Genomic DNA, 10,896 nt, shown 5'->3' on the forward strand with positions numbered 1-10,896 from the left:
AGGATTTATTTAGGAATTTGCACTAGATTTCCGTCATAAATGTTACGATGGGAAATAAGGCCGAGAATTATGACTCGTAACAAACAATAACTTTATTAAAGCGAATATACAAATAAAGTACGAATTAAAATATACTGGACGCGCACGTTGCGGTACTTCTACTCGTGGTGAACGAACGATGACAGTCTCGGTATACGTGGCAGTTAGACCCGAGCCTTTGACAGTAGAAGGATAACAGAGTCGGCGCTAGGGGTGCCAACACCTCCCCTGTTTAATAAAGCTGATACGGCTCGTACCGAACTGGTGCGCGCCGCTGCCGGGACGATCTTCGCTGGATAACTTCCTCTAACTCAGGTTGCCTAACCGGAGTACGCAGTCGACGTCGTTGCTGATCAGGCTCCATCAAGCTACGCAAGAATTCCAACTGCAACTCATCCAGTCCTTCAGGCTCCGCAGGCGGTTCAACTGTTTCTACTGTAGCACCGGAGCTAGATGGGTTCAAACTCCAAGTGTCGAGCAAGATCTCGAGCGGAACTTGAGGGCCGATAACCTCCGGCGGGCTGCTGCTAGTATCGTAGCGTTTTCGTAACTGGTTGCCGTGGCAGCGAATGAGCCGTTGTCGATCAGGCAGCCAAATGTTGTACATGACTTGCCCAATACGCTCCACTACTTCTCCTGGTACCCAGCTCCAATCGTTTCCGTGGTGTACTTGCGCGTACACTTTGTCTTAGCCCCATGTTTCTCGTTGTACTGGCTAGCTTGCTTGGAGTTGACATCCTTGTAGAACTTGCTTGGTGGTCTCATGAGCTCAAACGATGTTCGAAGCGGCTTGCCGAAAAGGATCTCGGCTGGTGATTTTCCTCCTGGTGCATTTCGGCTGGGTGTAGAGCGATAGCAGAGTAAGAAAGTATCTATGGCTTGTTCTAGATCTTCCCCTCCTGCTTGAATTTTCTTCATTGTTCTTTTGAAAGTATCGACGAACCTTTCTGCCAACCCAATGCTTTGGGGGTGGAAAGGCGCTGTTCTCAAGTGGGTGATACCGTTGGACTCGCAGAACCGTTCGAAAACGTCGCTGGTAAGCTGGGCCCCGTTGTCGGAGACTAGGACCTCCGGCATGCCGAATCGGCTGAAGATTTTGCGAAGAATTGCTATGGTGGCTTCTGATGTGATGCGCTTGGTTGGTACTACCTCCGGCCATTTGGAGAGTGAATCAACTAGCACAAGGTAGTAGGTATCGTTGACGGGTCCGGCAAAGTCCACGTGAACCCTCTGCCATGGTTTCTCGGGGACTGGCCAGGATTCCAATTTCGTTTTTGTGTCCGTCTTCGCTACAGCTGCGCATTCCTGACAGTTTCGGACCAAAGCAGTGATATGGTCGTCTATGTTTGGCCAATACACAAAAGTTCGCGTCAAGGATCTCATTCGATCGATCCCCGGGTGTCCTTTGTGTAGCTGATGAAGCACCTTCTGTTGGAGCTTCTTGGGAATGACAACTCGATCGCCGTACATCAGGACCTTTTGGGCTTCATACAGCGATTCCCGTCGAGCGAAAAACTGTTGTACGCCTGGATCTTCGGATGTTGCTTTACTTGGCCAACCTTTCCTGATGTAATCCCTCACCATGCGGAGGGTGTCGTCTTCGGATGTCGCCTCCGCTATCATTTTGTATGACACTGGTAGGTACTCGATAGATTGGCCGACGATGTTGCAGATAACCTTCTCGATTTCGATGGAAGCAATCACGAAATCCTCATCTGGCTTGATGTGAGAATTTATTAGTCGTGACAGAATGTCTGCGTGTCCGAAGTGATCCGTAGAAATGTACTCGATTTGGAAATCGTACAACAGCATAGTTAGGGCCCACCTTTGTAGGCGGTTGGCAGTGTAAGGGGGGATTCCTTGCTTGGAACCAAAAATAGCCACCAGCGGTTTATGGTCGGTCTGTAGGGTGAAGCGTCTTCCATAGACCATTCGATGAAATTTGGTGACCGCGTAAACCAGCCCCAGTGCTTCTTTCTCGATTTGGCTGTATCGGGATTCAGCAGGGGTGAGGCTTCTGGAAGCATGGTACACTGCCTTTTCGGAGCCGTCTGGGAACCGATGAGCTATGCGGGCGCCAATGCCCACATTTGATGCGTCTGCTGATACAACTATGTCCATTCGGGGGTTATAGTGCGTCAGCATGAGTGGAGACTGCAAAATCTCCTTGAAACGATCGAATGACCGTTGGCACTCATCTGTCCATTCGAAACTGACTCCTTGCTTCAACAGTCCATCCAGCGGGTGACGAAGTTGTCGCATCTCCCGAATATACTTCCCGTAATAATTTATCGCACCTAAGTACGACCGCAGCGTCGGGACGTCGTTTGGCGGGGGCATGTTTACTATCGCTTTCACCTTTTCGGGATCAGGGCGGATGCCCTCCTTGTCCAGAAGTTGGCCCAGATAGTTCACCTGGCGCATGAAGAAACGGCATTTTTCAATTTTCACGGTGAATCCGTATTCCTGGAGGCGTTCTAGCACTTTGTACAGGTTCTTCCTATGCTCTTCTTCTGTGCGTCCCCCAACGAGGACGTCGTCGAGGTACGGACACGTGCAGTCTAGTCCGGCTAGCATCGCATCCATGATTTGTTGGAACGCTCCTGGGGCGCTCTTGATACCGGGTGACAACCGGTTAAACTGGTAGAGGCCCTTGTGAGTGTTGATATTGATCAGCTTCCTACTTTTTTCATCCACCTGGACCTGGAGGTACGCATCGGATAAATCGATATGGCTAAACATTGTGCAGTTAGCCATTCGATTGAAGATATCCTCCGGAAGAGGCAGTGGATAATTGTTTGCCTCTAGTGCGTTGTTGAGTCCGGTGGAAAAATCGGCGCATATCCTGACAGTGCGGTCTGGTTTACGTACCACCACGATTGGTGCAGCCCAATCTGCGTACGTAATTGGCGTGATGATACCGTTGTCCTGGAGTCGCTTCAGTTCATCTTCCACAACGGCCTTTATATTGTACGAAACCGGTCGCTTTGGCTTGAACACCGGCCTGGCGTCCTTCTTGAGCGACAAATGCACCTGCATTTTGGAGCATAACCCCAACTGGCCGGTGAAAACGGTCGGGAACTTGGACTTCAGTTCGGCGACTTGGTGGTCTTCTTGTTTGGTGTCCACCAGTTTGCAAAAGGACGAGAATGGTACGTCCCACAGCCCAAACTCATCGAGGAGGTCTGAGCCTAAAACGTTTAGAGAGATTAGAGCTACAGACGTAACAGTTACCTTCTCGTTGGTCGCCACTGATCGAAATGTTGGCACGGAACATGGCATCGATTCCCAGCTTGTCACCGGATGCTGTCTGCACTTCACAGTCCGGTGGCGATGTTTTGGGCGCTCCGATCTTGACCCAGTTCTGTCTGGATATGATGGTAATATCGGAGCCGGAATCTAGCTGGAGGTTGACCGGAACACCGTTGATGGTTGTCTCGACGTATCTCCGGCTGCGCGTGACATTTTTAACGACGACAATTTTCGTTGAATGCTTGTTCCAATTTCCTTGCTTTCCTTTTCCCGGCTTTGGCCGAGGCTTGGATGAAAAACAGCTGCAATAGCCTTCTTTGTGGCCCGTCCTACCGCAATCCCGGCACTTGTGATCCTTGAAGTTGCACTGGCTTGAAAAGTGCATGCCGCCACATGACCAACATGGCGTTTTCGGTGCTTGATCCTTCGCTCGGTTCGGTTTCTCCTTTCGATTCGGCTGCGTCCGAACGGCATTCGAGGCGACCGCAGTTGACGAGGGTGGTTTTCCCCCAATGAGCACCGTGTCCCGCTTCAAATTGATGAGACTCTTACACTCTTCGACGATCTTCTCGAGGGTCATATCGCTGGTCTCGTTCATTCTGGATAGAAGGCGCATTCGGATGTCCGAATCCTTGGATGATTTCAGCCCACATACGAAGATAAGGCATTTGAACTGATCTTCCTTCAGTTCTTGGAGCTTGAAGTCAACACACGCCTTGTTTACTTTACACGAGTAGCTGATAAAATCCTCATCTTCGTCCTTCATCGTCTGAAGGCACTGATAACGTCGATGGAACGTAGAGACAGGTGTGCCAAAGATAATCTTCAATTTGGCGACGGTTTCCTCGAACGTAAACTCCTTCGACAGTTTGGGGAGGATGAATGACGTGTACCGTTCGTGCGCTGAGGGATTCAGTTTTCTCAATAACAACCGCACCTTCGCATCGTCCGCAAGCTGAGCGGCGTCCTTCTCAAAAAGGTCAGCATAACGCGAAAACCAGGCATCGAATGAACAACCTTTCTCAAGGTCATAGGCGAATTCAGTGATATTCGTCGCTAAGGAGTCCAAAATCAGTTCATTGCGATTTGCATTCTGGACGTTCCCTTGGATTGCCGATACCTGCTGCGATAACTGTGTCATCAGCGCCTGCTGATTGCTGAGTATCTGCAAGATCGTTTCCTTGAATGGCTGCTCTCCGCCGCCCGACATCGATGATTGTGCTTGAGGTGGTTGCGACTGCGACATGTTTCCCCCACGGCGGTTATTGTCTAAACTTTCGACGCGAAAATAGACACGACGCGAAAATTCCGCAGACTCGTCGCCACTTTGTTACGATGGGAAATAAGGCCGAGAATTATGACTCGTAACAAACAATAACTTTATTAAAGCGAATATACAAATAAAGTACGAATTAAAATATACTGGACGCGCACGTTGCGGTACTTCTACTCGTGGTGAACGAACGATGACAGTCTCGGTATACGTGGCAGTTAGACCCGAGCCTTTGACAGTAGAAGGATAACAGAGTCGGCGCTAGGGGTGCCAACAATAAATTTCATCCGGAATTCCTTCAGAGTTTTCTCCCGGGATTCTTTTAGAAATGTTTACCATTATTTATTTTGGAGTTTTTCCCGGGATTCCTTTCAGAATTCCTTCAGAAATTCCTCCCGCGATTTTTTTAAAGGATTACTTCCGGGAATAATTGATCAATTCCTTCCGGGATTCTACCGTAGATACCTCCTGGGATTTTTCCATGAATACCTCCTTGAATGTCTTAACTGATTTCTCCTGAAGTTTTTATTTGTACTCCTGTGATTCCATCATTGTTTTTTTTTTCTAGAATTGTTTAAGGAATTTCTCGCGGGATTGCTTTCAGGATTCTATCCGGGACCCCACCCCCCCCCCCCCCCCCCCCCCAGGAATTCCTTCACCAAATTTCTCAGGTTACATTAAGGGATTCCTTCTGAAATTAATTCGAAGATTCCTTGCAGGATTCTTTGAGGGATTTTCCGGGATTTACTCATTGATTCCACCCGCGATTCTTTTAGGGACTCCTCTCAAGATTTCAGATCCCCTTCGAGGGATTCTTCAGCAATGAATCAAGGATTCTTTTAGTGATCCCTTCTGGAATGCATCCAGAATTCTTCCAGGGGCTCCTTCCGAAACTTTCTCTAGGGATTCCTTCGAAAATCCCTTTAGAGATTTCTTCAGAGAATCCTCCTGTTATTCCCTCAGGGATTACTCCTGGAATTCATGCCGAAATTCATTTCAAGAATCTTTCCAGAAGCTACGGAAGTTTCTTTAAGAATTCCTTCAGAGATTTCTTGAAATATTCCTCTAGGGATTCCTCCAGAAATCCTTCAAGGATTTGTTTCGAAATTTTTCCCGGTATTCCTAAGAAATTCGCCCGTGATCCCTTTCGGTATTCCCGTCTGAGACTGGATTCCTTCTGATAAGCTCCATGAAGATAGAGAGGGAGGTATTCCTCCGAGGGTTGCTCCCGGGATGCCTTCCGGGATCCCTCCGGGATATCTTCAATTTTTTTTTCTTTATTAAAGAGGCTTTCACCCAGACGCTGCGCTGGTTCACCACTCTCTTCAATTATTATTTCAGGGATTCCTTCAGAGATTTTTCCCGGCAAAATTAATTTCTTTCGAGTTTCCGATAGGGATTTCTTTCGGGATTCCTTTAGAAATTTCTCCTGGGTTTCCGTTACGAATTCCTCCCGGGACTCCTTCAGAGATTTTCCCGGGATTTATCTAGAAATTGTTGCTGTTATTTATTCTGGGATTTTCCCTAGATTTCTCTCGGAATTCCTTCTGAAATTCCTCTCGCGATTCTTTCAAGGATTACTTCCTGGATTCATTGATCGACTCCTTCCGAGGTTCCTCCGTAGATAGCTCCCGGGATATTTCCCTGAGCATCTGCTAGGATACCTCTGATTTCTCTTAGAATTCCTTTAGGGATTTTTTCCTGCGACTCCTTCATTGATTCTTCCCAGGATTCTCTTAGGGATTTCTGTCGATATTCCTACAGGGACATTGCGAGATTTGATTGTGGGTTCTTCCCGGGATTTCTGCCAGGATTCCTCCCGGGATCTTTGCAGGGTTCGTTCATCGATTTTCCCGGGTTCAAGCATTTCTCCTGGATGTTTTTCAAGAATTTCTCCCGGTACTCCTTGTTGGGCTCTCCTGAGATTTCTTCATAGATTCCTCCCAAGTTTTCTTAAGGAAATCCTCTCACAATTCTTTCAGGGATTCCTTCACAGCTTCTTATGATTGGAACTCCTCTCGGGATTCCCCCGGGATATTCCCTGTGATTCTTCCCGGGATTCCATTTTCGATTCTTCCCGGGATTCTTCCAGGAATTGCTCTCGGGACAATTGATTTCTCCTGAGTTTCACGAATTTTTCCCGGGGTTCCTACAGATATTTGTCCTGGGATTCTTTTAGGAACTGTTGCCGTTATTTATTCAGGGATTTTCCCGGGATTTCTTTCAGAATTCCTTCAGAAATTCCTTCCGTGATTCTTTTAAGGATTACTTCTGGCATTCAATGATCGATTCCTTCCGGGATTTTTCCCTGGATATTCCTTAGCTTATTTATCCTGAGTTTCCTTTAGAAATTCTGAGTTTATCCGAGATTTTATAGATTTTTTTTGCCCGGATTCCTTTACTTCCCAGGATTTTTTGAGGGAGATTTGTCGATATACCTTCAGGAATTCCTCCAAGATTCTTTCGGGGATTTCTACCGGAATTTCCTCCAGGATTTCTCCCGGGATAGTCGATTTTTCCGGATATAGGGAACTCGCCTGGAAATTCTTATAAGGATTCCGCCCACGATTTCTTTAGGGAATGCTCTAGAGGTACTCTCAGGGATTTCTTAAGGAATGCATCTAGAATCCTCAGGGCTTCAGGGATTGATCAAAGCTTCTTCCTGTGATGGGTTGCCTCCCGAGATTTTTTTTCCTTTCGTAGGCAGGTTCATCCCAAATCTGCCTCCCGAGAATCTTCCAGGGACTCGTTAAGGTATGATCGACTTCTCCATGGATTCCTTTGAGGATTCCTCCAAGATTCCTTCAGCGATTTCTACCGAAGTTCTTCAAGAGATTCCCCAATATCCAGGATCCCTTCGGGATTGCCTCTAGAATTATTTCCGGTACTCTTCCGGGATTGGTCTTGGGATTGATTTAGGGATTCCTCACGGGATGTCCTACAGTATTCTTCCCGGTCTCTCTGCAGGGATTCCTTCACCGATTTTCTCGGATTTCGTGTAAGGATACCTTCTGAAATTCATTCGAAGATTCCTCGCAGGATTCCTTGAGGGATTTTTCCGGGATTTCTGCATTTATTCCTCCAGTGATTCCTCTCAAGATTTCGGATCCTCTTTTTGGGCATTCCTTCAGGAATACCGCAAAAACTCTTTAACGGATCCCTTCAGGAATGCCTACAATTTTTTTATCAGAGATTCTATCAGGAATTCCTCTTAGAACTTTTTTAATGATTACTCTAGAGATTCCTCCAGTTATTCCTTTAGGCATTTCACCTAGGATTCCTTCACGGATTCGTCCAGGGATTATTTCCAAAAAAATTTAAGGTATTTCATCCGGAATTTCTTTATTAATTCTTCCGGGGATTCCATTTAGAGGAATATCATACCTGAAGAACCCCGGGGTATATTTCTGCGGGAAATTCTTTATATAATTTCGTACGAATTCCACTGAAGGAATTCCTGGTTAAACTATGCTCAGTTTGTTCGAAATATCTTGCTTGGCGAGATCCTTCCGAATCTTTTTCCTCTACTTGACGTAACGTACGTCAAATGTCCAACAATTAGCCTAAGGCACCTTCGAGAGGAGTCCATCCAAGATCTTTCAAGAGATTAAATGACCAAACACGATAAAAATACACATGGAATCTCTGATCTATTGCTGGGGAGCAGAGTCAAATTATAAAACAAAGTTACAAACAAGAAAAACATGTTGGCATTTCAACGATGACTGTAAAGATTTCACACGCATTTCGGAAAGCATTGGTCGATCACACGGAATTAACGATTTGGTATGAATTTCAAAATACAGAAAGCTACGTTGCAGTTACCTTACTTTCATCTAGATATTGTTACATTCCGTTGTTAAAAAGATTGCTGAATTGAAGAGAAAACTATTTACCTAGTCAAAATATTCTGCCTATTACTCACCATGATCTATTTAGTTTACAATTGATTGTTGTTGTTAATACTTGATTACGAATATTCACGGATAGAAGAAATTGTAACCGAAAAGAAGAAGGACTCAGTTGCGAAAATATCCTAATCTAAAGGAAAATTAATTCAAATCAACTCTTGTAAAAATAAATCGCCAATCACAAAAAAAACAAGCAAAATAAGAAAAAAAAATCGAATAAAACTTTTCTACAGTTGTGAATCTTAAAAGAAAAACTTAAAAATACCAAAGTGACTAAGCAAATTCAAATACTTTTCCCAAAGTTTATATAAAAAAAACTTTTTCCGCAATCGTACGCAGAACCAAACAAGTAAACACGCTGAAAATGAATCGTTTTTTCTCCCCGCCCATTCCACCGCGCGTACATGTATGTGCGACTCTTTGTACATCAGAGTCACACCAGAAGGAGTAGTTGCTTGAATTTTGAATCAAATCTATCGAACTGCGTAATTTATAACTATCCGATCATCATCCGATAAGCAAATGCATATATAGCGAAATCCAACGCGCGCGAACACTGCTGTGTAGAGTAAAGGGGGCAGGCAGAGTCAAATTTAATTCTGCGGGTAAATTACATTAATAATAATGGAAGCGAATCTTGGCAGAAGGGAAAACTGAACTTTTTTCATTGAAATTTTGGTAATAAAATCTGTGATAAAACAAAACGGTCGAAACGTTTCAATTACATGGACCATTTCCGAAATGATGCGTGAGGGAATGTGCTTTAGAGCGCGGGCCAGTGGTTTCCACATTGTTCCTTATTCTATTTCAGTCTGAGATCAGAAAACTAAAACTTTTTTCCTCTTCTTCGAATTGTCTTTTTGTCCTTCGTTTTTCCTCATATTTTCTTACTTCATTCCTATTTTTTCCTTATATTCATCTTCTTAAACCTTTTTCTCTTTTATGTTCTCTTGTTTTCTAGAATAAATCAGTTTTCTCAATATTGTTATCTTTTCAACGCGATTTTTTTGTCATAGGCTAGTCTGTCTAGAAACTATTTACTTCAATTCCTCAGGTTATTCTCCGAGATATCGAAACTAGTCGTGAATTCCACTAGACATTTCGTAAGGAACTCTATCATACATCATCGTAAACCAATTTTTAAATTTTAATGTTTCAAAAGGTCTTGAACTTCGAAAATGTATGATTACCCATGTATTCCTGTTTTGGGAACCCCTGCTATAAATGCATCCCATTTCCGTGCGGCACGCTTGCACGATGTTTTAAATTCTCTCATGCCCAATCACTCGCCAGTCACTCCGACCATGAACGACCCAGGAAAACCATCGGTGCCAACCGGGCTACTACTGCTGCTGCTGACAACGACCCTACCATCCCTGATAATCGGTCAAAATCTGTTCGGCCTATCACCGCAACTCAGTGGCATCGGAAAGAAGAAGCTGGTAGTGCACCGGGTCGGTCAATGTCCGGGCCAGAAAAATCTACCCATATTTGTGCCGGATATGCGCGTAGCACCGTACAACGCCACCAACATGGCCGTCAGCGGTGTCATCGAGTTCCGAGAAGACTTTCCCAACGGATGGGACGTTTCGGCGACGGTGAAAAAGTGCGATGACTTCCGGTCATCGGCCAGCTGTCGGCCCTACCTGAACAACATTGCCAACTCGGACCAGTGCATGCTGCTGCGGATAGGAGGCGAAATGATGTGGATGAAGTACCTGAATAGCATCAGTCCGAAGGCTATATGTCCCTTCCGGAAGGGCAACTATACGTACGGGGAAACACTGGTGGATGATGATTTGGTCAAGTATGTACGATGCTGGGTGGGGTGGTTTGATGGAAACTAAAGGCTTGGTGTTTTTTTGTTACAGATATATGCCAGGAAGTGGTACCACCTACTGGGAGGTTGAGATCAACGGAAAAGTTAAGAATCAACTGGTGTTGTGCATCATAGTGCAATTGAATGTGAGGCCAAAGAAAGGCTCAACCTGAGCATACATGTATTTGTTAATCTATACATAATTAACAAAATATCATGTATAAAAATGTCTTAAGAAATACCCCATAAAAACAGCCCAAATGCCTAACATAGAGTTTGATCTAAATGAAGAAGATAAGAAATACCAAAAGGAGCACCCAGAATCTCAGGACACTTTTTGTTAGAGAGCGCAACTAACATTTTAGCGCTATAAGCTTAAGTCATTAGCTTTCTGTTGTGTAACCATCGAATTGAAGCAGGCAACGCTGAATAAAAGGGAAGCTAGTTAAATATAAACCTTAAGCTAATACGCGGTTGCAAAACAAGCACCAAACTCGGTTTTCAGAAATCAATCACTTATCACTGGGGTTCAGGTATCAGTAGGTCGGCCCAGAGGCACGTTCACTGGGGTTGCCTTTACTGCACTCTATCCCAACTCCAGG

The 10,896-nt window shown here is 45.0% G+C and overlaps 2 protein-coding genes across 2 annotated transcripts; one reads left to right on the forward strand and one right to left on the reverse strand.

Moving 5' to 3' along the window:
- Positions 1-666: 666 nt before the first annotated feature.
- On the reverse strand, positions 667-4,537 carry LOC134286850 (uncharacterized protein K02A2.6-like). The gene is made up of 3 exons (XM_062848536.1): positions 3,274-4,537; positions 983-3,230; positions 667-877 (listed from the first exon to the last, which is right to left on the reverse strand). Exons 1-3 carry the CDS (start codon positions 4,535-4,537, stop codon positions 667-669), a joined length of 3,723 nt encoding a protein of 1,240 aa, XP_062704520.1.
- Positions 4,538-9,579: 5,042 nt separating this feature from the next.
- Positions 9,580-10,681, forward strand: LOC109408072 (uncharacterized). The gene is made up of 2 exons (XM_019681295.3): positions 9,580-10,282; positions 10,347-10,681. Exons 1-2 carry the CDS (start codon positions 9,654-9,656, stop codon positions 10,465-10,467), a joined length of 750 nt encoding a protein of 249 aa, XP_019536840.2. The 5' UTR covers positions 9,580-9,653; the 3' UTR covers positions 10,468-10,681.
- Positions 10,682-10,896: the final 215 nt, after the last annotated feature.

The sequence above is a fragment of the Aedes albopictus genome, chromosome 2, assembly GCF_035046485.1.
Source record: "Aedes albopictus strain Foshan chromosome 2, AalbF5, whole genome shotgun sequence".
Taxonomy (NCBI): domain Eukaryota; kingdom Metazoa; phylum Arthropoda; class Insecta; order Diptera; family Culicidae; genus Aedes; species Aedes albopictus.